This window comes from Poromitra crassiceps (assembly GCF_964638095.1).
Source record: "Poromitra crassiceps genome assembly, chromosome: 1".
Lineage (NCBI taxonomy): Eukaryota > Metazoa > Chordata > Actinopteri > Beryciformes > Melamphaidae > Poromitra > Poromitra crassiceps.
The window spans coordinates 96,565,625-96,593,049 of NC_139623.1; the positions used below are offsets into that span (position 1 = coordinate 96,565,625).

The following is a 27,425-nucleotide window of genomic DNA, read 5'->3' on the forward strand; positions in this document are numbered from 1 at the left end:
TGCTGGCTGCTGATGCTTCTAATTTACTGCCCTCTAAAGGGGTCAACGATGTGAGATGACCCTAAAGGCTGTTTTATGGTTATTGTCTGTCAACAGTGTCTTAAGACCCATACTTGTCTTTTTTTTTTTTTTTTTACACAGCATTTTTGTCTTAAGATACTGTCAAGACACTTGTCTTACCATAAAACAGCCTTGAAACAGTCAGTGCCAATAATTAAGCAACAAAGGAGACATGCAGACAGGACAGTTAGAAATGCCATTGCAACTCTGTTCTACGTTTCATCCACCTGCAATGCATGATCAATGTGCTATACTGTTTCAGGAAGCAATCGAACATGTTTTCGAATGTTTCGAGGAGGAAAAGGCAGTCATTTGTAAGATAAAGCAAAGCGTAACAGTGACAAATAGGCGATAGGTATATTTACGTTCTCCACTCTAGCAGATGCTCCCTCAGGGGAAGCGCTGCTCCCGCCTGCCCCTCCCCTCTGAGACCCTCCCTGTGCCACTTCCAGCTGAGACCCAGGGAGCAGAAATAACAAGCTAATTGAAACAGATTCCTACCACGGCAATGGATACCTGCAATGGCTCTCACTGTGTTAGAGTATTATGATAATAGCCTAATCATATTTGTATTGTTCGACATTTCTATCATTTTGTTCTTTGTTGATGAAGAAAAATATGCTTTCTATATTATTTCATGATTTTGATGCAGGTTGACTGACTTTTGGAGGAAAGGGGCAGGATGTCCAACAACATGGCCAAGATTGCGGATGCTCGAATGACGGTAGAACAATTGAAACTGGAGGTCAACATCGAAAGGATGATGGTAAGTCAGCATATCATGGAAGTACAGCTTGATAATTAAACAATCTGCAGGTATTGCATATGCCCAATGTACTGTATGTGAAAATGTATTTGTTATTATACGCTAACAGTTTATCAATGTTGAATTTAATAAGGAAATAGCTAAACTTGAAATACTATTCCCCCCTGTATTATTCTCCCTCTCTCCACTCTTTGACAACCTCTCACACGCACACACGCGCATGCACACACACACACACACACACACACACACACACACACACACACACACACACACACACACACACACACACACACACCTACCTACCTTTGCACAGGTATCAGAAGCAGCAGCTGATTTGATGACCTACTGTGAAGCTCATGCCAAAGAGGACCCCCTGGTGACTCCGATGCCATCCACTGAGAACCCATTTCGAGAAAAGAAATTATTCTGTGTAATACTATAACCCCCCACAAGAAAAACGTAGCATTTCTAGTTATTTTATGTGAGAATTCAATGCCAGCTTTAATGATAAAGCCACTAAGATAACCTCTACATTCTTTTTTACATTCAGTTTGTCATTTTTTGTAAACCACTCCAATACATGAATGTAGCTGTTTGAGAACTGACTTTACCTGAAGCATGATTACCAACTGAACATGGTAATGACTTCAATAAACACTTCTTTAAAATGGGTGCAAAGTTCATTTAAATAGGCCAATAGACAGCTGCCTCTCCCTGAGCACACAGCCCGACTCTGAGCTTATATATTAACTCAAATAAACCCAAGTACCCTCTCGAATATCATTTGTGCTCCATGACAGCTCTCTGCTGTCTCTTCATAACCTGCAGTAACATCTTAGATGTCATAAGATATTACAATTAAAGGCTAAATGAATTGTGGATTTACTTTAAACATGGATTGATGTAGGCTATTATAAATATAATTTCCACAAGCTCAATACCTTTCACAGAATCATGAGAAAATGATTCTACACTCAAGGTTACAAAGAAAAATCACTATTACTTCGATATTACCATGCATGCTTACAAGAAGAATAGCTCTTTTTGTGTCTAAATTAGTTCCCCGGAGGATGGTCCTTAGTCACACAAAGCAATGCAAATCATGGGTGGAGCTACAGTACATGATGATCTCAGTGCGACTGCAGGTAGACAGCAGGTGTGCACAGTTTACACAGACCACAGCCCTCTCACTCACTTCACAGCCAGCAGCAGAACTCAGATTTCCAACAACAATACTTAGACTGTTTGGGAAGTAGTAGCAGCAAACAAGGTATGCATATTCTATTACAGTATAATCATCTGTTTTAGAGTGTGGCTTTTTAGTGACAGGAAAGACAATTTATTCTCTTCTACAACAGTTTGCCTGAGCAGAAACATAGGAATGGCATAACAACTAGTCTATTGTTAAATTGTTGTATCAGCAATTATTTTGTATGAACAATAGTAAAGTCTAAGTTTATAAAATAACTATACACTTTTGCTTCAAATTGGTTTCTCAGAAAGATAAAGTAGCAGCTTTGCTAGCAGCTACAGTAATAGAATATAATGATTGGCCTGTACCTCCAAACAGTTCATGCATATAGGGTAAAAGGAAGAGTCAAAGGGGTAATCAAGACAAGTCAAACGTGGCCAATCGAGAAAAACTTGTCTGACAACACTCCTTTAGGTAAACACACCTGCGCCAAATGCCCATTGACACTATGGACAACAGAAGGAAACATGGGAAGCAGGTTTTTAAATGATGTATTAATCCAGTGAATCAACATTATATTGTCTTTTCTCATTTTATTATTAAGTACTAGTTAAGTACAAACCTTGGTCTACCTGTAACATGAATTCAGACATGGACATATATGAAAATAAGACAATAGCCTTTACATAATGTTGAAGACCCTGTGTTTTTGTTTTTTCAACCAGTAATATTTTGTTGTTTCACTGAAATGCAAAATGTTTTGTTCTTGGGGAGCAATATCTCTGTTCACCAAACCGCACTGTTTGGTTTGATTTGAATTTCAAATTTGCAAGACAAATGAGCAGGTATGAAAGGGCCTACTCCTCTCGTCCTCTGACTACTCTAACTTCACATCTCATGGTTTACAGTGAGACCCATCATATAATATGAAACTTAGTTTTGGCCTTAAACTCACTACATTTCACTGAAGCCAAGACTTCCAGCTTTATTTGAGAAAACCAATCAGTCACATTGCTCAAGCTTCCACATTTTCGGTTCTTAATTAAAGTCAAACTTTTTCTTTCTAATAACTTGTCACCAACCCCCAAACGTCACCTGACTTTTGATATCTCATTGTCAGATCCTCGCTCTAGTCCTTTTGCATTTAAATGTATGCCTATTGCCTATCTCATGAGTTATGGAACTTCAAGGAACTGCTTTTCTTATTAGTCTGTACTCAAACCTCAAATTTATGTTGAGTGTAGACCAAATTAATTTATGAAAGTATTTTTTCCTTTTTTGGGGGGGATTTTATCCCATTTTCTCCCCAATTGTACTTCGCCAATTATTCCCCCTGCTGCCCCAGTCGCTGCTCCACCCTCTGCCGATCTGGGGAGAGCCGAGACTAGCACCATGCTTCCTCTGAGACATGAGCAGTAGCCAGCCGCTGACAGCTGGAGCCTCACCGGTACGATGTAGCACGTGGGAGGATCATGCTATTCCAACCAGTTCCCTTCCCTCTGAACAGGCCGCTAGTGCAGCGACCAGGACAAATACCCTCAAACCGGCTTCCCTCCCGCAGAATTGTGCCTGTATGGACGCCCGACCAAGCCGGACGTAACACGGACGCCCACTATGAAAGTCTTTCTGACTAAAAATGTGGATGTTATGGATGCAGCAGCTAACCTTGCAAGGCGGCTGGATTCGCGCGAGATCATGAGATCAGATCACACGAGATCAGATCACACAACAGATCATGAGATTAGATCACACGACAACAGATCATTAGATCAGATCACACATGAGATCAGATCACACGACAACGTCAGAGCAGAGCCATAAACTCCAAACATACGGTAACTACCATTTGTTGCCATAAATATGGTTTTATTCTGTGACCAAAGTGTTCCTGACTGAAGTGTTACTGATTCAACTTTCTTAGCGAAACATTATAATATACTGTATCTCTTATGTTTTCAGGCCTACTAAAAGATGGCCAACTTTGGAGGACATGCCATTCCTGGCACCTTTTTCCTGCTGTATGGTTTGTGGCTATCGGTGAAACACACTCTCCGACACTACTGGAGGAAGAGCCAACCTAAAACGAGACAGAAAATGCCCCCTTTCTTTAACAAAATGGACTACGTTGAGGGAGGATTCACAATCTTTGCTGCATTTGTCGGTCAGTTGTCCTCCCAGCACATCTGCATAATTTATTGAACCTCTCAAAACCCGCTCCAGTCTTATCTGAGTCACTTGTCTCATACTCTGCAGGTATTATGGTAGAGCAGTTTGTGGTGGATGGGCCCCACGCTCGCCTCTATGACAAGCCGAACCATTCCTGGGTCAAGCTGATGAACTGGCAGCACGGCACCATGTACCTGTTCTTTGGGATCTCTGGTGTTGCGTGTGTTGTCACTACCGCAACCAAATCAGTGCCAACTGGACTTGACCGCCTTGCTCTCTCCTTGGCCCTCTTTGTGGAAGGTAAAGTATCAAAGCATCAACATAGGAAGCTAGATTCCTGGGGAGTCTGACATGGTGGGAATTACATGGAGGCCATGTCCTCCGTTGCCCCTCCCCCTGGCCGTGATGCCCTGACATCCGTAAAGGAGTTGGCGCACTGTTGCTCTAATCGCTTCCAAAATTTGCCAAAACACTTTTCAGGGGTCTGGAATGAATCTGGTGCAAAAAAAGTGAAAAAAGATCCACCCATGGGGGGGCACTAGAGCAATAAATTTTTAGGCCTTCACACTCACAGAGCGATTGTGACATCAGCATCCCTCTTCCCTGCTTCCCAATGATGATGCCATTGATGACCACAATTGCTTGAGTGACATCACTGATGACATCACTCACTGATGACATCAGAATTGCTAAAGTGACAACATCCTATGAAGAGTCTGTGTGGTGGATGGATAAATCCAGAAGGAGGCGGCAATGCAACATAAAGAATGCCAACTGCCATAAAACACCAAAGAAGAAGAAGAAGACAACATCCTACCTATTGATGGCGGAAGAGTTGGAGAGAGGGAGGAACCAATCGGCTTTTACAGAATGTAGGGAAACAGTGGATGGATAAATCCGGAAGGAGGCGGTAATGCAACATAAAGGATGCCAACTGCCATAAACCCCACAGAAGAAGAAAGAAGCCTAATTAGTGGCCGGGCCAGCGAAGATGGCCACCACCTTAGTGGAGCAGTTAAGTGATGTAATTGTTTAGTTGGTGATACAAGCATGAAAACTGGCATGATCAGTCTCCATGGGTCACAAGAAAACGGTCCCAGCCACTATATATATAATCATGAAGACTCCTCTGACATCTGTACTTGAACTAAATTTTGTATCTGACTCCCCTCTATCACCCAGGGTTTCTCTTCTATTACCATGTGCACAATCGCCCCCCGCTGGATGCTCATATCCACTCCCTGCTGCTCGTGGCTGTGTTTACTGGGTCGGCCAGCACCATGCTGGAGGTGTTCCTGAGAGACCACATCATTCTGGAGCTGTTCAGGGCATGCATGTTCATCCTGCAGGGCTCCTGGTTCTACCAGGTGAGAGCAACATGACTTGTGAATGGTCACACATGCATGGTGTTTAAAATCTGATCGCCGGGACACTGTAGATACGGCCTCGAATATTTATTGATCTATCTGAGATTTCTGATTTGACGTGCAATATCTTGTACACTGTATTAGTCTGTTAAAGGAACATGCCAACATTTTGCCAGATTCGCCTATATGCCATCTTCCTGATAGTTCTTATACGTAGTGTACGTATAGTAGGAAAATACTGAATGCTAGTTAGCTTAGCACAATGAATGGTAATCAATGGTACTGGCTAGCCTACACCTGTTAACATGAGCAAAATGTAAAAAAAAAAAAAAGCTTCCATACTGCTCACCTGGCGTAATCCAAGTCTTCACAAGCACTGAGATGCCAAGTTGACTTGAAAAGACATAATTTACACCCTGTTTTTAGCCAAAATCTTCACTGTAGGCAGGTGCTCACAGAAGAGGGGAGCATATTTTTAAGCGGGGCAGCCGCTTCTATAACTGACTTTGTGTGTCTGTCCGTCCGTCCGTCCATTATGGCACGGACCGCCTGTCCTGTGGGGCCCAGCCCCACAATCGTCGATTGGTGGGGCTGTCCATCCGTCCATGCTGGCATGGACTGTCTGTCTGTCTGTCTTATGGGCAAATGCCCCCGACTGATGATGTCATGCTGCACAATCATCGAGTGATGTGACTGATGTCATGTCCCACAATCATCGAGTGATGTGACTGATGTCATGTCCCACAATCATCGAGTGATGTGACTGATAATGTCATGTCCCACAATCATCGAGTGATGTGACTGATAATGTCATGTCCCACAATCATCAAGCGATGTGAGTGATAATGTCATGTCCCACAATCATCAAGCGATGTGACTGATAATGTCATGTCCCACAATCATCAAGTGATGTGAGTGATAATGTCATGTCCCACAATCATCGAGTGATGTGACTGATAATGTCATGTCCCACAATCATCGAGTGATGTGACTGATAATGTCATGTCCCACAATCATCAAGCGATGTGACTGATAATGTCATGTCCCACAATCATCGAGTGATGTGACTGATAATGTCATGTCCCACAATCATCGAGCGATGTGAGTGATAATGTCATGTCCCACAATCATCGAGTGATGTGACTGATAATGTCATGTCCCACAATCATCGAGTGATGTGACTGATAATGTCATGTCCCACAATCATCAAGCGATGTGACTGATAATGTCATGTCCCACAATCATCAAGCGATGTGACTGATAATGTCTCACAATCATTGAGTGATGTGAGTGATAATGTCATGTCCCACAATCATCGAGCGATGTGAGTGATAATGTCATGTCCCACAATCATCGAGCGATGTGAGTGATAATGTCATGTCCCACAATCATCGAGTGATGTGACTGATAATGTCATGTCCCACAATCATCAAGCGATGTGACTGATAATGTCTCACAATCATTGAGTGATGTGAGTGATAATGTCATGTCCCACAATCATCGAGCGATGTGAGTGATAATGTCATGTCCCACAATCATCGAGCGATGTGAGTGATAATGTCATGTCCCACAATCATCAAGCGATGTGAGTGATAATGTCATGTCCCACAATCATCAAGCGATGTGACTGATAATGTCATGTCCCACAATCATCGAGTGATGTGAGTGATAATGTCATGTCCCACAATCATCAAGCGATGTGACTGATAATGTCTCACAATCATCGAGTGATGTGAGTGATAATGTCATGTCCCACAATCATCGAGCGATGTGACTGATAATGTCATGTCCCACAATCATCGAGCGATGTGAGTGATAATGTCATGTCCCACAATCATCGAGCGATGTGAGTGATAATGTCATGTCCCACAATCATCGAGTGATGTGACTGATGTCATGTCCCACAATCATCAAGTGGGCCAGTGGTGACTGATGATGTGATACCCACTGATGATGTTGCACTGATGTCTTCTTCTTCTTCTTCTCCACTGATGTAATAAACATTGTGATATTATCAGTGATGTCATAGACATTGTGACACCATAAGTGATGTCATATACTATGTCATCAGTGGCAGACACTGATAGTCTGCACCGCTTACTTCTCACCTGGGTGTGATTTTTCTACTGCACACACAGAGAAAAGAAAGGCATCTACTCATCTTACTATCGGGAAGATACGTAGGAACAAATAGTTAAGTTAAGTTATCCTTTATTTATCCCCATGGGGAAATTCATCCTCTGTATTTGACCCATCCTCTACTAGGAACCTTCCTAGAACTAGGAGCAGTGGGCAGCCGCAGTGCAGCGCCCGGGGACCAACTCCAGTTCTTTTGCCAGTGCCTTGGTCAGCGGCACTGACAGGAGTATTAACCCTAACATACATGTCTTTGATGGTGGGAGGAAACCCACACAAACACAGGGAGAACATGCAAACTCCACACAGAAAGGACCTGGGACGGACCGGGGGTTCCAACCCGGGACCTTCTTGCTGTGAAGCAACAGCGCTAACCACTGAGCCACCGTGCCGTGGCTCATAGGCGAATCTCCCAAAATGTTGGCATGTTCCTTTATTAAACACACAAAGTTGTACAAATCCACTACTGCACACTTGTCCAAACAATGAGTGTTGAGTACATGCAGCAGTAGCAATCGCTGACATTGTTCTCAGTTTCTGGTGTTAGACATGCACCACTGAATTTCACCCTACACTCCACTGAAAGGTCTGATAAATGCTCTGAGATAGATATGGTTTTGGATTTACTGAGCAGTGAGCACACCAGGCCCGTAGCCAGGGTTTGAGAAATACAGAGGTCATTTTAGCGCGGCGTGGGGGGCCCAGGGGGGGCTGGATAGAAAATTCTGTCCATTTTAAAGTAAAATGCTTCAATCTGGTGCACTTTGAGAGCAAAATTAAGAGGCTAGATCTATAAAGAACTACAGACATCATGTTAGATTAATATCCTCTTTACTGTGCTGTTGCTTTAAAATTATACAAAAAATAAATGTCTCCCCATATAATATAATTTATATTCTGCATACAGGTCACATGGCAGAATACTGCTCAATTAAATACAATGGCCCATCTACACAAACCACTTTACAGGGGAGTTACTTACCCATTCACTTCAATAGAACTGTCCCCAAAGTCTAGCCCCAATCTAGCCTCAATGCAAAATCTGAATGTTGTGAGTTATCTCTCTTCCTTCTATAGCACACAGAGAGGAAGCAAATTGTTGCATTTCCGATCAACTGTCGCATTAAAACATCAATGACAGAGGAATAGATCTGGCGACCGGGGCTATTTTTCTAAAAAAAAAAAAAAAAAAAAAAAATTGTGTGTGGAAAATACCGAGGTCATGACCTCGGTGTCCTCAATGGTAGCTACGGGCCTGGAGCACACATGCTCTTTTTCAGCACTGCTCAGCTCATCTTCATGAATTACACACGTGCACACCTGGAAGCTGCCTTGTTGTACTGTAGGCACCCAGGCAGCTCCACCGGGGCAGTATAGGGTTATGAACCTTGCTCCAGGGCATGGCAATTCAATCTCTTACTTATTACATTTTAGTGCGCAGATTTTTCATCCTTGTTCATATATATTTGAACAGGTGAACTTTAAGTCACTACTAGTAGGCTAACCACCCGTATATCTCAAGACCTTGTTACAACACAGCATTGATAAACAAACCAGATTACAACATTTTAAGGGCGAAGATTAATACGTGCGTATGTGTATAAGGAGGCAAGAACACAAGTAATATTTCTCATACATATATGACAGTATTGTTTTGTTTAAGCATCAATTCAGTTTAAGTTGTTAAAGTTAGACATTCCATAGAAATTTAAAATAAGTACAAAATCAAGTTTATAATTTGCTGGCTTTTTACTTCAGAGAGTTGGTTCATATACTGTTATGTTCAGTTTCTCAAGCTCCACAATTCTGAAAGATGAATGGCCACCTATGAAAGAGATCTGATACACTGTACAGAACTTGTTGATCTTTCCATTAGATTCTGGACACATGACCTCCATTACATTTTTGTAACACTTCAAGAGTAACCTTTTGTCAGGCATGAAAGAGAACTTAGAGCATGAATGTTCAATGTGCATGACACCAAAGCTAATGTGGCTATTGGCTCTTTCAGATTGGAGTTGTACTCTACCCTTTAAGAGGACCACAGTGGGATTTGACATTGCATGACAACATCATGTTTGTCACAATGTGCTTCTGCTGGCATTTAGCTGCAGCCCTGCTTATAGTTTGCATCACCTCTTCTACAGTTTGGTTGTAAGTATCCTATCCTTAAACTTTACAACGTTTCTAACTAAAATGATCACAATTATTGAATGTAACATAGTAACGTCACGTGGTATTGTTAAAATGTGCTGGAAATGTTCAAAAAGTACTGATAGACTCTCTGAAATCATTTCACCAAGTTTTATATTGAAAACTCAGACCCGAAAAGTACTGATACACTCACTGAAATCATTTCACCGAGGCTGCGCACCTGCTTCTGCGAGCCTGATAACTTTGGTTTATGATGGCCAGCATTTACCATGTTTTTCAAAGCGGTAACACGGTAATCACGTTAACACAATGAAATTAAATGCAATTTGAAACAGTAATGCTACCCGTAAGGACTTTTATCACGTAATGTGCTCAATTTATATTAGATGGTAATAAAGTTTAGGTACACAATTAAATTGTAATTTATGTTACTATGTGGTATCATCTTTCATCAAGTTTCATGGTATCTACACAAGAGAGAACTGCAAGTTGATGTGAACTGGTTTCCATTAACCTGCAATAGAAAGTGACTCCACTCTACATTTACTAGCGGAATAGCCGTCTCCGTGTGATTGGCCATTTAGTCAGGCCTCACAGAGAGTTGGCATGCAGCCTCTCCTCTCTCTCCCAGAGGGGGTTAGTGCACTTCACTGGCTGATTACAACTAAGCTCACCTGTGTGCTGCTCCAGAGTTCACTGGCTGATTCAAACTGCGCTCACCTGTGTGCTGCTACACTCTAGAGCTCTCCATGGAGCTGAACCTGTGTTGAAGCAATTTGGCCACTAATTAGCCATTTTTGTCCATTTAGTCTGCCATAATTGGCCTATGTTGTATTGTATATTTTGTATTTTGTATGTCTTGTAAGCCCATGTGGGCTGGGCACTGTCAAAAGTGCACAATGACTAAAACAATCGATCAATCAATCAATTACCTAATTCAAACATCCGGCTCCATTAGGTAACCCGCAGGGGTGCTCTTTACATTTCCTGAAAGATTCAGCGTGGTCGCACGTAAAATGGCATAGCTGGGGCCGAACACAATTCTGCTCACTCACACACTTCACATTCTAATTACAGTATGAGGATTCAAATGATTCTTCACTGTAAAATACACAAAAGTGGGTCACATTAATTGACAGCTCTCTTTTGCATTTTGCAGTTAATTAAACTGAGGGGAAACTAAATTGGAGAACACCTTGATTGCTTGTGTTTTAGTCTGATCTTAAATGTTCACACAGCATGCACTTACAGTACTAGGGTATCACCTGTGTTGGTGGGTCTTCAGATATTTTATGTATTTATTTTTTAAATAAAAATAAACTACTTTGTTCACTCTGAGAAGCCTGCATGGGACAAATAAATAGCAATTTGTCTTTCCTCATGCTACCAGTAAAAGAAACAGTTGAATTAATTTTTATTAAGTGTATAACTAGCCCTTCTAGAGTATCTCAAATTGACATATATCTAAACTAATCTATCTAAATTGAATGTTGGATTAAGAGCCATATCTCCATGAACTGGCACTCTCCTAGAGCTGGTTAAAGTGCATTTTAAATTAATGATAACAGGAAGATGATGTAGCAAGTGTGGGAACTGACCTTCAATTTGAAGGCCCCAGTTTCAGCCCCTGCAGTGTCCTTGAGCGAGACACTGAATCCCAACCAGCTGCAGGGGCGCTGCTCCCCCTGTGGAGAGCAAGCAAGAAGACAATTTCCCAAAGAATATCAGAAACTTTTTATAATTATAGAAAGTACAGGAAACAATACAGGGGAGTCTGCCGAGAGCAATGCTCTCTTTTTCAGGAGCACCCTGTTCATATTCACACACATTCACACCTGGAAGCTGACCAGTACAATCAGTCTGATTTGCTATCCACTGAGCAGCTTACACTGGAGCGGTTGGGGCTAAGGGCACCTCAGTGGTAGTAATGAGGGAGGGGCAAGTGCTGCTTTTTCACTTTACCTCCCAGATTTATCCTGCCAGTCCCGGGGATTGAACAGACGACCTTCAGGTCACAAGCTCGCTTCTCTAACCTCTAGGCCAGTGGTTCCCAACCTTTTTTGTCTTATGTACCCCTTGAGCTGTTTTTCCATGCCAATAGTACCCCCTCACTTATACGTGTTGATGATTACATACAAGTCAATCCATACAAAATGGGCTTGGCCTCTTTTTTCCTTTTGTCACCAGGCCGGCCTAAACCTGAATCTGGAGCGATAGCAACTGGACGTTTTTGAGCCATTTCAGTAACATAATAGTGTAACAGTTGACACTTGCTGGGGGGAACTAGTTGCGGTGCATTTTGGAAGTAAATTGTAATCCCCAATCTTTCCAAGTACCCCCTGCAAGCTGCTCAAGTACCCCTAGGGGTACACGTACCCCTGGTTGGGAATCACTGCTCTAGGCCACCACTGCCCACAAACTGAAAAATGTCTTAACATTTTCAGTGTTAGTCTGTCATCCCTCTTCAGGACACATCTTCCACATTGAAGGGAACATGTTTTTCTGTAATACTTCAGCTCAATTTCATAGGAAATCAGGCATTAATGTGTAATGTCGCTTAAAGTGTTTTGTTCTTTCCTGTTCAACAGGGCAGTGAAACGATGCTCAGGGAGAGGAAGGGACATTGAGATTGGAATGAGAAATACATCCTCCACTTCAAGCTCTGAAAAAGCTCTACTTGAAGGATCGGATGAAGAATAAATGCATGACTTCTTGATTTTACTTAAATTTCATTTCTATGTCGACATGAAATCCTTTTTTAAGACTGTTTGCTGTTTTGCACATTGTACTTTAGATTATATTTAAAAATCAATAAAACACTGATAAAATGTTAAAATTATATGATATTGTCACCTGTACTGATTACTATGTGACATACAGATACACTGCACCACTTAGGGAAAAACAGCGAGACTCCAGTGCTATGGGATAAGTTGGGCTGGTGATCAACTGTAACAAAACCAAAGTTATCTAGTTCGGGGTCATCCCTATGTTCCCCGGGTCCTATGTTCCCCGTTTTTCCCAATTGGTGTCCACCCGCTATGCCGACCACCCGCAATGCCGACCTTAGGTTTAGGCGTGGGGGTGGGAGAGGTTAGGTTTTGGGTTAGGCTCTGGGGGAGGTTAGGTTTGGCGTGGGGGCTGGGAGAGGTTAGTGAAAAACGGGGAATATAGAACCCGGGGAACATAGACATGATCCCTCTAGTTCTATCTATCTAGTTATAGTAGTTTTGATACTAAAACCAAACTCCTTGACACTAACACCAAAGTTATGCCCATCAATACAACAAAAGCAATACAAATAAATTAAGAGATCATAGAAAAGCACCATAACTTCACATACCTACCTGGGAAGCACCATTTGCCACGATGGGGTATGTAAGACATGCACAACAGGATAAAGCATGTACTGCACAACATTCATAAAACTAAAACAATCTAGAAATCTAACAAATACAGCTCAAAAATCAATTGACACGAATATACCAAAGCTATGTATTGTCAACACTACTACTCTACAGAGCAGAATTCTAGAAAACAGAACAGGACATCCATAAATGATCTACCTTCCATACATCATGCCTATGAAAAATCCTACATATCTTCTGGCCAAACATCATCTCCAACAACAACCTTCTCAGAATGACAGAGATGCCGGGGGACGTAGATTGGACGTGCTCAGAATGGAAACAAAGGGTAAACGAAAGAGAGGGAGGCCCAAAATAACATGGCACAGGACCATTGAGAGAGCTACACCACCAGCAAAGCTGGGGAGAAGGCCAGCCAGCCAGAGGTGGAGGGATTTTGTTGCTGCCCTATATGTGCCAGCCGGTGTAATGGGAATGAGTGATGATTGCTATGAACAAAATAATCAAACATATGGTAAGAGAAAAATAAAGTACTAAGACAAAAATCAACAAATTACAACATTCATACATCAGATAGAATAGTACACACCGTATCCTTGATTATTCATGTCAAGATATAAAGAAGTGGCAATCAGAATGTCCCATTAGTATAGGACCATGAATTGTTAGTAGAGTATTACAATTGTAATCATAAGATGAAAGAAAATCTTAAGAGATGGTGATTATCTCACTAAAAGTTAGCAAAACAACAGTAGCACAATTGGTCTCTTTGCCCATAGAGACAAAGCCTGTTTATTATCATTTTCATGGTAACAACCCAGCCTGTTGGCTACTGTATGTGTCTAGTTCTGGCATTCTGTAATCAACAATATTCATCATAGCCTTCCATTACATTTTGGTTCAAAGTGATACAATAGCGAAATTTAGGAGATGAAGCAAACACACAAGTATGGCGGAGATTCAAATATAATTAAGAGAATCAACTGCATAATGAAATAAATTCTCATTTTCAAGTCACGTTACCGGGAGCTTTGCAGAGATCAACACTCCGACAGAAGATGAACCAGCAGCACTGTAAATCAAAGTCTGCCAATGGGAATGACAATAAATACTAAACACCAAGTTTTACAGCCAACAAAAAACAACTACAGACATTGTAACATAATATTTTTGACTAACAATGTTATTACATGGCCTTTGTTTTGCAAGAACCAAGACATGTCAAATGACCCCAAACATAGACAGCTTGAGGACAAAGACACTTGAATAACTGACAAAGGAAGGAAAACATGGGCACACATATTGTGCATTGGAACTATGTTTCATTGCTGGCTGATGAGACAATATCACTGATGAGGTGCAGGTGGGGGGTCAGGTGTGCATTTGGGTGAAGGCGCTGTTGTGACGACGACAGTGGAAACAGATTTAGGAGAGCCTGTTGCCATGTGCTGCTGGAGCTGCTGGGCTGGAACTGTCTGGATGCGAACCTGCAGAAAGGATGAGGGAACAAGACAGAGAATTTTTTTTTTTTTTTGAGCATTTTCGCCTTTATTTAGATAGGACAGTAGGCAGACAGGAAAGTTAGGGAGAGAGAGGGGATGACATGCAGCAAAGGACCTCGGGTCGGATTCGAACCCGCATCAGCAGTGCGAAAGACTGAGCATCCGTGGTACGCGTGATACCAGGTGAGCCCAATTGCCCAAGAAAGAGAACAATTTAACTAGCAGTGAGATCTTCTGTGCTTGCTTCACTTGAGAGGAAAGGGTATAAAAAGCGGTGTATGAGTAACGCTGTGGTCTCATCATATGAGAATGATTGTTAGGGATGACTTGATTACTTGCAAATATTCACAAGTTCAGACTTAATTAAAGCTGTCAAATACTGAGATTTTTGTAGACTTTGTTGGCTTATTCTCAGCTTTTTCACTGAACACACATGCAGTTATGCATGGTAATTTAAGCTAATCGCGAAATGAATATACAGTATTTCCTTATTGCTGACATCACAATTCATTGAGTCTGGGAAATTAGGTACCATTGCCCATTGCAAAACCCTGAGTTCCCTACTAGTATTTAAAACCGGAAATCTGCCATGAATGTTATTTTCAAGTAGCCATCCTACACGACGAGCATGCAGAACAAGCGGACCTGTGTGGCCTGTCCTTGCTGCTGCAGCTGCTGTAGCTGTTGTGCTGTGACAAAGCTGACTGGCTTGTTTCCTGCGATCAGCTTGGCAGGCATGGTGGTCAGGATGATGTTCCTACCCAGACTGCTGATACTGCTCAGAGAAGAGAGAGAGGGGAGGAGAAGAGCAAGATGTTAGTCTACCACATACATGGGCAACATACGGCCCGCGGGCCGTATGCGGCCCGCGGGCGCCCCCTGTGTGGCCCGCGATGGAATTTGCAAAAAAAAAAAAAAAAAAAAAAAAAAAATTTTTTTTTTTTTTACAGTGCACCTGAATGCAACATGCAAGATACCCGCTGAATAAGTGTCCAAATGTTCATGTCATTCTGGCCAATACTCTTCTGTTATAGCATTTCAGTCTGGAATATGGAATATATTTCAATAATATTTATGACTAAAAGGCTAAAAGTAATCTCATGTGTAAGAAATGACTGTTCTACATTGAAGTAGAAATTTAAATAATTAACTTGTTGGTTTTGGATTTATTTAGCTTCAAGAGTGCATTTTTGTTCTTGTGTGACCCTCAACACAGGCTTTGAGAATCCCGGGCCACTTACTGATACTTAAGCTTAAAGTAACCCACTCATATTCTGGTTTATTTCAAGAAAAACATTTCGGCTAGTGGAAATTCGAATTGGCTGGTAACTTTAAAATCTAGCAGCCATATTGGCAGGTGGTCAAAAAAGTTAATTTCAAGCCCTGCAGGGAGAGCGGGTGGTGACATAGGAGTGAGTGAGAAAAGGATCAAATATTGGTGGTTAAGACTGAATAATGACATTAATCAGTGAGACAACAATAATCACAACTGTTAATTTAAAATTAGTTATTCCTCTAAACCTGGCTTCAAATGCCCAAAATGTTTCGCGCTGGCGCCGTTCAGCCCTCAGCAAAAACTGGTAGCGAGGACATTTTTTTGTGGCCCTCTCTATCATCAAAGTTACCCATCCATGGGTTACGGCGTGACAATATTTGTTCGGCCCCCGGCAACAATCTGGGTTTCTCATGTGGCCCCCCATGAAAAACAGTTGCCCACCCCTGGTCTACCAGGCCAACTCACAGCTGTGGAAGAGACTGTCAGGAACATGATAAAGCTTTAATCTTTAAAAACAAGCAATAGCCTTACTCAGGTTTAAAGAATGGCAACAGATAAAAAATAAATATGGCATTAAAGATAGTCTTTATTAGGCAGCACCAGAGGGGTTTAAAACAGGAAGTGCATCAAATCCCATCTTACAGACCATAAACACAATTTAAAAAAAATCTAGAGAGAGAGGGAATCTTTCAAGTTAAATTCTTCATTCATTCTGTTTGGGTTTATTTGTCAGAAAGAAATGGCCTCTTTGCAAGAGACACCTCAATGCCTAAAAGAGAGGAAGCTGCTGCTGAAATGCTGAAACTCACTTGGTGTTAAGGCTTCCCTTCATTATAGGTGTGGTCATGACACTTTTGCTCTTCAGTGGCTGGTTGAGGACAGACAGAGGCACTGTGATCCGTGCAGGTAACTTCCCCTAAAGTGGTATCAAAGCAGAGGATTGATCCTGAGTGAAATAGAGTGAATAGTACAATGTGTGTCCAAACTTTACACTGGTAATGTACAAAAATAGTGCAAATGAAAACCTCTGGTTATTTTTTGTAATACTAACTCTTTTGCTTACCCACCTTCACACGGAGATCAGAGGTCAGGGTTAGCTATAGAGCAGGGATCAATAAAGAATCTAAAGAAATATTGAGGTCGGTAGATTTCTGCTGCAGTTTTGTTTATATTAAGAAGCACACTTCAAGAGTCTATGCTGTTAACTGCACAATGTGCACATAGGAGTGAATATATTCTCTTACCGTTTGTGTCGTAACCACTGTAGCGGGGACCTGCCGCACAGTGGCTGTAGCTGTTCCCAGGGTCAGAGGTGAGCCTGACACCGTGATCCCCTTGGCTCCGCCCACCACACTGGCAGCCATGGTGAGTGTGTTAGCGACTGTGTGTGGCTTACTGCAAGTGGTCATTGTGATGGTCTGACCCTGTTTCTGTGGAATAACTCCGAGACCCGGCATGATGCGAATGGTGGCACTGCTCTTAGAGTCAGGGGAGGTGACAGTGGAGAAAGTCCTAGTTTTCTGGTCAGCCACAGTGACGGCCAACGTAGGCATCAAACGTATGGCGGTGTCTCCTGTAGCCTTCAGCAAGGAGGAGGTGCCAGCGCCTGCTTTGCTGCTCAGGGCTTCCCCTATACAGGTGCTTGTGCTGGAGGTGGAGGAGGGCGAATGGTGGGGCGGCGTCACGTGGAGAGTGGCTGATATGCTCTTGCTCCCTGTGGTGCCAGTGCCCAGGAAGTCAGGGCTGAGTTTCACAGTTGTTATTGGGGACTTGGCCAGAGTAGCCATCATGTCCGGGGTGATCCGCAGCACCGTCTGGCCTTTGGCATCTGTAGTGATGGAGGACGGGGGCAGACGGAGGACATCTTTACCCTGGATACGCAGGTTCGTAGCGGTTATTGGAATCCCTGCTCCTCCCGATGTCTTCATTCCCAACTGGCCTGTTATGGACACCTTCACAGAGAAAGAAAAAGCAAAGCATTAAAAGATGAGTCTTGAAATCATAAATCTGGCAATTCAGTTTAAAATTCCATGTCAAAGATGGCAGCGAATGAATCATTGTAACATATAGCAAGAAAACAATGTATCAGATACCTGACCAGTGACCTGTACAGTATGGCTACAGCTAACCTCATCTTCATGCATTTGTTTGTTTTGCTAAACAGAAGAAAACTCCTGTTTGGCATTGTACGATTTGCAGACCTGGAACCCCTTCCAAGCAGAATATTTTCATCTATAACAACTTTTCAAATCCATAACATCTTCTGTAGACCTGTTTCTGTTGAAAACCAGAAAAAGGCTAATTTCCACAGCTATATTGGTATACTGTAGTTGGTATAGTACAGTAGACCAATACCTGCCTAGCTACAGTCTGACATGGGACAGCAGGTATGTAGTTTTATCGTCTATGTTCCATTAGTATTCATTGACATTTGGCATCAGACGTTCAAGCAGTGTCATCATGGAATGTGTTTATTAAAATACCTTTATAATATTATTAATATCTGAGAGCAAAGTCCATTGTCCCATAAATAACTTGCAGCCTGCTAGAGAGAATATTTCACTATGCGTTTAGAAAAAAAAGCTTTACATGCAATTAACCGGACTAAATGCAAATCTCAATCAAACTGAACTGATGAACCTGTTTGATGCTGGAGCTGGCAACGCCTTGCAGGACAGCAGGTGATGCAGGGTTGTTAGCTGGGCTGCCAGGGGAGCCAGTGTGAGGTTTGGCCACAGTCACAGCAGAGACAGACAGGGTATTCGGCGCCTGGACTGGACTACTAGCAGCCTGACTCCTCAGAGGCAATGACACCACTGCCTATATATACGTATATATATATATATATATATATATATATATATATATATATATATATATATATATATATATATATCATCATTTCAACACAGAATTACACATTTGCAGTATACAGACAAAGACATCTTTATCCTAGGCTTTAGCTGCCATCTGGTTTGCTTACCTGTGAAATGCCCTTGGTGGCCACAGAGACTGGCACCCTGATCTGGTGAGGTGTATGGTGCACCAGTGTGGCCTGCTGACTTCCTGCTGCAGCACTCAGACCAGGCTGAGCAGAGAGCAGCCGGACCTGCGGCAGGGAGCCAGCTGCCAGGTGGCTCACTATCCGAGCCGTGTGCTGAGACCCGGCTGGCTGTGAAGCAACCGAAGCCACTTGACTGCTGGGCAAGATGGTTCCCAGCTGGGGCATGGAGGGAGGCGATACAAGGAGAACACTAGAAGAGGGAAGGGGCAGAGTAGAGGCATCATCAAATTATAAAGATGAAACATGGGAATATGTATCGTACCATGCTAACAATACATCCAATTTGTGTTATACTGACCCTGGGCTGCTCTTGATTGTATCAGGGACTCCCGTCTTAGTTGGTGGTGTGGCAGTAGAGGCCAAGGGTGATTTGGGGGTTCCAGGTGTGCTCGGGGTGGGTGTTGTTGGGGTGGGTGACATGGGATTGGCTCCTATATCCTGCCCTGTCTCCAGACATCCAGGGGTTTTACTGCCTCCATCTTTATTGCCAGACTTCTAAAATAGAAACAGGGCTCATGAGTCCCAATCAGCAGCCCTCATTCAAGCAGAGCTGCCTAGTATCCCATCATTTTGTATGCACATTTCTGCAGCAAGGTGCTCCAAAATCCAATCGGATCACCTACACCAAGGGTGGTCAAACTACGGCCCGCGGGCCAACTGCGGCCTGCTGCCCGTTTTTAAATCGCCCGCCATTTATTTAGCAAAAAAAATTGCTAAAAACTGTTTTCTGTTTTCAAGTTTAAAATTAAAACGAAAACGGGGAAAAAAACAAAAAAAGAAAGAAAAAGAAACGGAAAAACAAAATAACTGATTCCCCCATTTCGTTTTTTCTATTTAAAACCATTGAAAATGGGTTATACTTGAGTACCCTGACCTGGACTATTTATTTTTAAACATTTTTATTACTGAATGAATGTTTAATACTAATGTTATGTTAAATTATCTCTGTCTTAACCTGTTGGCACAGGAAAAGAAAATTTGAAAACATACAGAAATACCCATTGTAATAGGTGAGCACATCAATAAACTGGTGAGCACATCAATAAACTATGTGTCATATATTTATTTAGGTAGAAATTAAATTTTTGATGGCACAAGGTTTTTCTGGTCAAATTTGTTTGCCACAAAAACTGCCGTGCTTAATATTGTTTGGCCCGCGACTCCTTAGATTTTTCTGTATGCGGCCCACAACCAAAAAAGTTTGGCCACCCCTGACCTACACTATAGGAAGTACCTGTGGTGTAAGTACCAGTCTGATGAAGAGCTTTGATGGTCGAAACGTCACTTTTTGGGTGTTTAAATAAAAAAAAACACTGAAACTGGAGCCCATGCAGTGTGCGAGCTTTTTATTCATTTTTTACTACTTGTTCACCTTTGAGCTCGGCACCTGCCAAACCTGGTTTTGGATGTGCGTGTTTTCTCTTTGATACTGTTACCTTTGGTGTAAGTATAACATTTCTATCATGTATTGTTCTTAAGTTAGACAGACAGGCATCACCATGACAACATAATGTTCCGCATACCAAGGCATGGTGGTGGTGGGACAGAAAAACAACAGACCGGTATGTTTCTATGCTCGGACTGTAGTAAACAACTTGAACTTGAAAGTGGTCCAACAAGAATTTCCACTACAAAAGCACAAATACAAAGGTTTACTCCAGACAATGAAGGCGCAAAATGCTGACAGTGCTTGTTTTAAGAAATATGCAACTGTGCCTGTTATTTCTACAGCAGAAGGGCACTCACAGGTTTAGATGCTGGTTTAGGTTTCTGCTGTAGAGCTTTTCTTGCTTTGGCAGCAGCAGCATGAGCCTGGTGAATCCTCTCTGGAGGGAAAGAGAAACCATGAGAAGAACCCAATTAGCAATTTGACCACAGAAACATTTTCTGCAGCGCTGTGGTCAAACTCTGATCAGTCAGACAAAGTGAGACACTACACTCCTCTACACCTGAGCACTGTCAAACTTGATCACTTAATGATATACGGTAGTTCTCTTTCTACAAGTCAAGTCTATTCTTTATTGAGCAGTATCTAATAAATACAAATATGTAAAAGTTGTATTGATGTGAAAATTCTTAAAAAAATAATATCTACCATCTCGGAATGGGAGAAAGGACTGCTGTGATGCACTCATGTTATGTATGGTGATATAAATAGCTAAATCTCTTTATGACCATACTGTCATTTCATAGTAAATCACATTGTTGCATTAGCAGTATGGATGTAATATGCTACAAATTACAGCAACAGTTGCCAACAGTTCAGCTAGCTAACTTTAAAGCTTCAACAATTTGTGCTGATATATATATATATATATACAAAGCTTCAACAAGTTGTGCTGCTATATATATATATATATATATATATATATATATATATATATATATATATATATATATAGTAGTTTTCATGCTTTCGGGCTTTCCAGTGCTTCATCAATCATTTAATTTCACTTCGCCTGGAGAAATAAAAAAGTTCTCTGACATTATTTTCTTTGGTCTCCACTACACCAAGGGCGAATGTTGACCCAATACTGATTTGATGCTGTTTCTAAGTTGTAAGTGGGGATTCGGTTCAGTTAGTAGATGCTGATCTACAGATTCTGTAGAGTCTGATAGTGAACATAACATTATCTTTTTAGATTTGCCAACTTCAATTTATCTGTCTCCAATCCAGCTCCACCATAGCTGTCCTGCTCGCACCTGGATCAGCCTGCGGCTGATGCACTTCACCACACCACCCTCTCCAACACAATGTTTACCAAACAAGCATATAAATAGGGCACTACAATACTGATGAGGGTGCAATTTCATCAATGTTGTTTGTATCTTTAACGAGCAAATCAGTAGCGTTACTCTATGCTCCATAGAAGAGGTTGATCAACTTCCGAGCCAGAGAGCTGACACATCACATTAAAATAAAGTGATAATTAGCGTGCGTCACCACCACAAATGTGCTGTGAGACTATACAGAATCTGTGCTCACAAAGAACAAATAAGATCATTACACTACTGAACAACACAACCTCTGAAGTTGACACCTGAATCCTAAAATGTGTAAATATTTGACTTAATGTGTATATAACAGGTTTATAATGCAAAATAATTATTTAATTGACTAATAAATAATAGTTATCATATTCCTGCTCACCAAACTCCTCCTGACTGCGACTGCGGTGCAGGTAGATCCACAGCTTGCGGCCAATGTCATACTTCACACAAGGATCCTTCTCATAGTGAAGTCTGTCCAGAGCCCCACTCACAACCGTGTTCACCTAAATGAAACAGACAGCAAACATGAATTGCTGAAACATGGTTTTGTACATGTCACTAGGTAGAGCATGACATGAACACTTCCAGGGTTACAGGTTTCCACTAGGACCACTCATGCTAAAAATGTATTCACTCATAATCCTGTAAGGTGCTTTACAGTAGATGAAAGTGTCCACCAAATTGCATGTAATGGTGATAACTACGAAAATCCTCTTTAATGCAGGCACCCTAGCGGTACTGTTAGAGACCTTCCTGTAACAGCCACGTGTCCTGCACACTGCACCCTTAACTCATGTTACTCTGAGATAAATTACTAAAAATAAAAAAGTATCTGACCTGAGCACTGGTGACATCTGGAGCTAGAAACTGTGAGTCCTTTAGCAGTTCACAGATCTCTGCCCGGGTTCCCTCTCCGTTAGGTAACCTGGCCGCCGCATCCCGCACTGAGGATAGGGGAGAAAGTAGCATGTTTGGTTCAACTGCATCAAAGAGAACCACAGCTTGACAATAGATTCTGGTTAAAACAGAGAGCATCTAACCCAGAGAGAGAATGGTGACGTAGGCCGGACGGTCGGAGCGAAGCAGCGTGTGCTCCCTGGCTTTGTTGAGAGACATCTCCTTATCAAACACGCCTTTAACAGGCCCCACCACAGACTCAAAGCCGTGCATCCGGAACGTGAAGGCTTTATGTGGCTGGTCATAGCGCTGTTGCTCCTAATGGTCAAAAAAGGTATGTTGGAGGAGAGAGTTCATGTTCAAACAACAGCAGCAGAGGTGCTACCTAAACTACATCATAAATATTATAGTATACAAGTCATTACTAGGCAGTAACTCAACACCGTTGTCTCAGTCGTAATAACCAAAACATCACACCTTTTAACTCTAATCAACAATAGTTTTAAATGGTGAAGGTGTAATTCCTGTTGAAGACAAAATATGTCAAAAGAATTTAAACCAGATAATCTCAGGATAAAATGTAAGCGCACCTCCAACACACCACAAACTCACCTGGATTTGAAACACATGTCTCTCATCTCCAGTGCTGGGCCGTACCACATAGTCAGTCCAACTGCTTGGTTAGAGAAATGTAATAATGACAGACATATGAGTACTGTTAACTACGACACCCTTGATATTGCTTCAAAGGACTTTAACATGCTTGATGAATACATTTAACTCTTACACTCTAGGTGTAGGCGAAGTCATCTCTGATAGCTCTTCATTTTCCATCTGTGGAAGACAGCAAAGCATTTTAAAATGGATCACAAATAAAACAGTATCTACACACTGTAGTGCAAATAGTATTTTTAAGACCTTGACAACAAAATCTTTGGAGTCCATCCACAGCTGACAGAGTGCACTGAGATCCTTCTCTGTGTCCTGAGCGGGGCCTGCAATGTACAGTATGATGGACATTAATCTCTAATCTCAATCAGTTTGGATATGAAACGTTGCACCGTTCAGCAGTCTGAATATCTGGGTGCTCTTACTCAGTGACTCCAACCACCGGGCCGCGGACGCAACGCATTTGGTACCGGGCCGCGAGCCCGGTAAAAAATAATAATAAACATAGGCTATAATATTATAGGCTGTGTGTGGTAGTTAAAACATAGTTTCAAGTTGACGTTTATTTATGTTTGTAGTTGAAACAAAAACATAAATACTGTAGGCTACATACAGTACAACACAAAAAGCTGTTATTTACCCTTTGTCGCCACCTGGTGAGTAAATATATATGTAACTAAAACCATTCAAATTGACAACCGGTCTGTGACTTTTTTCCCCATGTATCCACCGGTCCTTGGCACAAAAAGGGTTGGGAACCCCTGCTCTTACCAATCCACCTCCACTGCTGGGACTGTTCACCAAATTCCACATATGGAGAGAAGCCACTGGGGAGCGCCATCATACCATCTGATCAATAGACAGAAAGCGGGGAAAATAAATGAAGTGTAAAATAAAGCATGATGATTACAATGCAAGTGTTTTCTACTATTTACCTTTAGCCTCTCCTGCAAGGAACTGCAGGGCTGGAACAACCAGTTCGGACCAACAGGAGGCAGAAGAGAACCACAAGTTGAGGGAGCTGGCTGGAGAGGATTGCCACATGTGGACTTTCTCCTCTAACTGCGAACAGTGCAAAATTCAGACATTATAAGTTGCAGGCAGAACTATTCTGCTCCACTCTTTGTATAGGCATACATCATGTGAAAGTCTAATGAGTTTATACCATTGAGGTACTGGAAAGGTTTTCTGCCCTCAAGATGTTCTCCAACAAGTTGAAGAAACTGACAGCTATCTCCTCCACCATGACTGGGCTGCACTGAGACTCCTCCATTATCCTGTAATAACGGTGACTCTTGACATTAGTCTGGGAACATCAGAGTTAACTCTAGAAAAGTTGGGTTATGTGTGAATATCTGTACATCAATGTAAATATTATTGGCAAAGGAACGTGGCACTAGGACTAGACTCACTCCTCCTTGATGTTGACCAATGGAGTGGACGGTGTGTCCGGCAGAGACATGATGATGTTTGCTGGTGGAGCTGACGGCGTCTCTGAAGGCGCAAGAATTTCACAGGGATCCTCAGCTTCCACTTTAATGGTCTGCATTTTCTTCTTTCTCCTCTCCTCTCTCGTCTTCTTCTTAGGAAGAGCGAGATCGAAGACTGCTGGATTGCGAAGAGTAAAGACAGATCTGTAAGGTTTGTCTCAAATCAAGAAGAGCAAGACATTCATACATATAGCTTAAGATTTTACTCTTGTTTTTTTGCGTTCACTCACTCATAGTGGAGCCTTTCCGACCAATATTTACTCTTGAAAGCATGTCTCCAAGGTGGATATCAGAGGTCATCAGGTCTGGATGGTCCTGTATGAATGAATCATTATGATACAGTGATATAATAATACATTTCTGAGAAGCATGTCTGTTTTTTTATTCCTCCAACACCACTTACTGGCTGTCGCTTCCTCTTCTCCCTATGGTTTTGTAGCATGGTTTTCAAGTCCCGCTCTCCTAGTTCTATTTTTTCTGTGAAGGAATATAATACGTCTTTAAAGATTACATTCACTTAACTCACACATTACAGTAACAGCTGGATAATGCAGACATGAACTGACCGGTAGTCTTCATGTCCTGGGTGGAGAGGCTGGGGAGAACTCTGACTGAGACTGTGGGCGTCGGAGAGGAAGGTGACTGCAGGGCTGGCGGCCATGAGGATGAGTCTGAAAACACATATACAATAATAGCAGTAACTAAAAGTAATCTATGTGACTTTCTCCAAACCAATGCATTACAGCTCTGTTGTATCTCCAATAATATGTTCAGTAAGCTTAACAATATCTTACTGATCACCTTAAGATGGAGTGTAGCCTGAGAAACTGACCCAATGTCTAAACTCAAGACTAACAGTGTTTGTGCTAAGATGGCTAATTCAGTATAATCTTTTACTTTTTAGAACACTTTTTAAGTGCTATTAAGTATATTATTTTTTATTAGTGGTAATGATGAAAACACAGACTCACCGTCCTCATCAGACGACGCATTGCTGTCACCACACTCCATTTTGACTTCCTTTAGTATACGGCCCATTCTCCTTCTCACCCTCGGTTCCTGCATCTCAACATGACTCTTAGAGAGCATCTTTCGTTTCGGTGGAATGTCCAGTCCACTGTGAACTGCAAACTCCAGCAAGTCCTACAACATGAAGAAATAGCAAAACCATCTGCAAGAGGTCAAATGCCTTGTACTTTTAAATGTATGAAAACAGTCAAGTATATCTGCCGTACCTTCCTGGAGACAAGGATCTGCTTCAACAGTCTGTGGTAATACTGCTGAAGGGAGTACAACTGTCGCTTCCTCTGGGACTTGGCGCACAGTTGTCTGTACTTGACCACCTCAGGATTGAAGTAGCCATCTGGGTTGAAAATAATGAAGGGGCATGTTCAGAAAATGCTTCATGCCCCCCCCCCGTATAACTAATTATTCATATTCCTCCTTAAAACTACTTTCTACAGATGCTACTTTATTCCTTAAAAAAGTCTTAGCTGACATAGACTGTTGCACAGTTGATTTCACTGTTGACAAAATGTGCTATTGTAAGTCACTTTGGATAAAAGCGTCTGCTAAATGACATAATGTAATGTAAGTCATGTACACGTGTGTTGGTGGGTGAATGTTTGGGATAAGTAGGAGGTACCTCTGAACAGTTTTTGTGCTAGATGAAGGGGATTCCCAAAGCTGAAGTTCTTGTCGTTGAATAGGTCGCTGATAGTGCTGTTCTGCTCCGCAATATTGTTGTCAGTAAATTGAGGCAAAAACTGATGAAGGTGCTGCCTCTGGGAATCTGACAGTACCTCAGTCCAGGTGCTTTCACTCATCACAGTGAAGAATATTTCAGGCTGTTTGTAGCAAAAGCAAACAGTAGGCATGAATGCATAACCAGTAATATGTGTAACATGCTTTTATAAACAAAACAAAAATTAGGAAACAGCAACATTTCATCACTGAGTGCCCCCCTAACTCACATCCTCCAGCAGGTCCTCCGGCAGGCTCACGCGACAGTTCCCCAACATGCACTCCTCTGTGATTTGCCCGTCATGTTCTTCCTTTGGCTCAAGAGGGTCTGTCAGCATGCGGGTAAGGGCGTCCATCCTGATCCTTCTCTTCTAACTACACCAACCTGCGGAGGTCGAAAGTCTTTCACACAGATTACACATTACGTTACAAAGTAACATGAAACCTGCTCTTATTCTAATCTAATGTCACTGCGGTCAACTAACGTAACGTTACTGTGATTCAACTGAACTTACAGAGTTATAGGCTAGTTCAATTTATGGATAGAGAAGCTGAAAAGCTCACATTAACATGATCGTTAGCTTAACGCTACATATTAAGAAAGGCTACAGTAGTAAACAGTTCAGCCCCGAATCGTTTTACAAACTTTTACGTACCGTTGCTTAGCGAGCTAACAGCTAGCAAAAGAGCTCACGTTAGATACAGCTTCAGATTCCAAGACAAAAAGCGCACAATTCTCGGAAAATATGCATTTCATGACTAAAGATTAAAACTAACGCTACTGATTAAATATAGCTAAC

General features: G+C 42.0%; 3 protein-coding genes across 7 annotated transcripts; 2 read left to right on the forward strand and 1 right to left on the reverse strand.

The window, feature by feature from the left end:
- Positions 1-742: 742 nt before the first annotated feature.
- On the forward strand, positions 743-1,271 carry gng8 (guanine nucleotide binding protein (G protein), gamma 8; the record flags this gene model as incomplete). The annotated part of the gene is made up of 2 exons (XM_083634046.1): positions 743-826; positions 1,143-1,271. The coding sequence occupies 2 exons, from the start codon at positions 743-745 to the stop codon at positions 1,269-1,271; spliced, it is 213 nt and encodes a 70-aa protein (XP_083490172.1).
- Positions 1,272-1,994: 723 nt separating this feature from the next.
- On the forward strand, positions 1,995-12,656 carry tmem45b (transmembrane protein 45B). Its single transcript, XM_083655638.1, has 6 exons — positions 1,995-2,099; positions 3,981-4,182; positions 4,275-4,487; positions 5,370-5,554; positions 9,702-9,844; positions 12,433-12,656. The coding sequence occupies exons 2-6, from the start codon at positions 3,993-3,995 to the stop codon at positions 12,542-12,544; spliced, it is 843 nt and encodes a 280-aa protein (XP_083511764.1). The 5' UTR covers positions 1,995-2,099; positions 3,981-3,992; the 3' UTR covers positions 12,545-12,656.
- A 1,329-nt stretch (positions 12,657-13,985) lies between these two features.
- nfrkb (nuclear factor related to kappaB binding protein) lies at positions 13,986-27,421 on the reverse strand. Of its 5 annotated transcripts, none has more exons than XM_083633160.1 (26): positions 27,282-27,421; positions 26,856-27,027; positions 26,528-26,729; positions 26,118-26,245; positions 25,854-26,025; positions 25,449-25,553; positions 25,286-25,359; positions 25,113-25,197; positions 24,805-24,997; positions 24,558-24,669; positions 24,328-24,454; positions 24,164-24,241; positions 23,642-23,718; positions 23,511-23,557; positions 23,336-23,396; positions 22,867-23,041; positions 22,664-22,770; positions 22,206-22,329; positions 20,801-20,880; positions 19,353-19,549; positions 18,974-19,244; positions 17,235-17,942; positions 17,058-17,087; positions 16,800-16,906; positions 15,360-15,489; positions 13,986-14,699 (listed from the first exon to the last, which is right to left on the reverse strand). In XM_083633160.1, exons 2-26 carry the CDS (start codon positions 26,979-26,981, stop codon positions 14,559-14,561), a joined length of 3,657 nt encoding a protein of 1,218 aa, XP_083489286.1. In that variant the 5' UTR covers positions 26,982-27,027; positions 27,282-27,421; the 3' UTR covers positions 13,986-14,558. The 5 variants fall into 5 exon arrangements, with proteins under 5 accessions (XP_083489286.1, XP_083489285.1, XP_083489284.1 ...); XM_083633159.1 differs by having other exon boundaries at positions 23,336-23,399; XM_083633158.1 differs by having other exon boundaries at positions 24,805-25,000.
- Between the last annotated feature and the right edge of the window lie 4 nt (positions 27,422-27,425).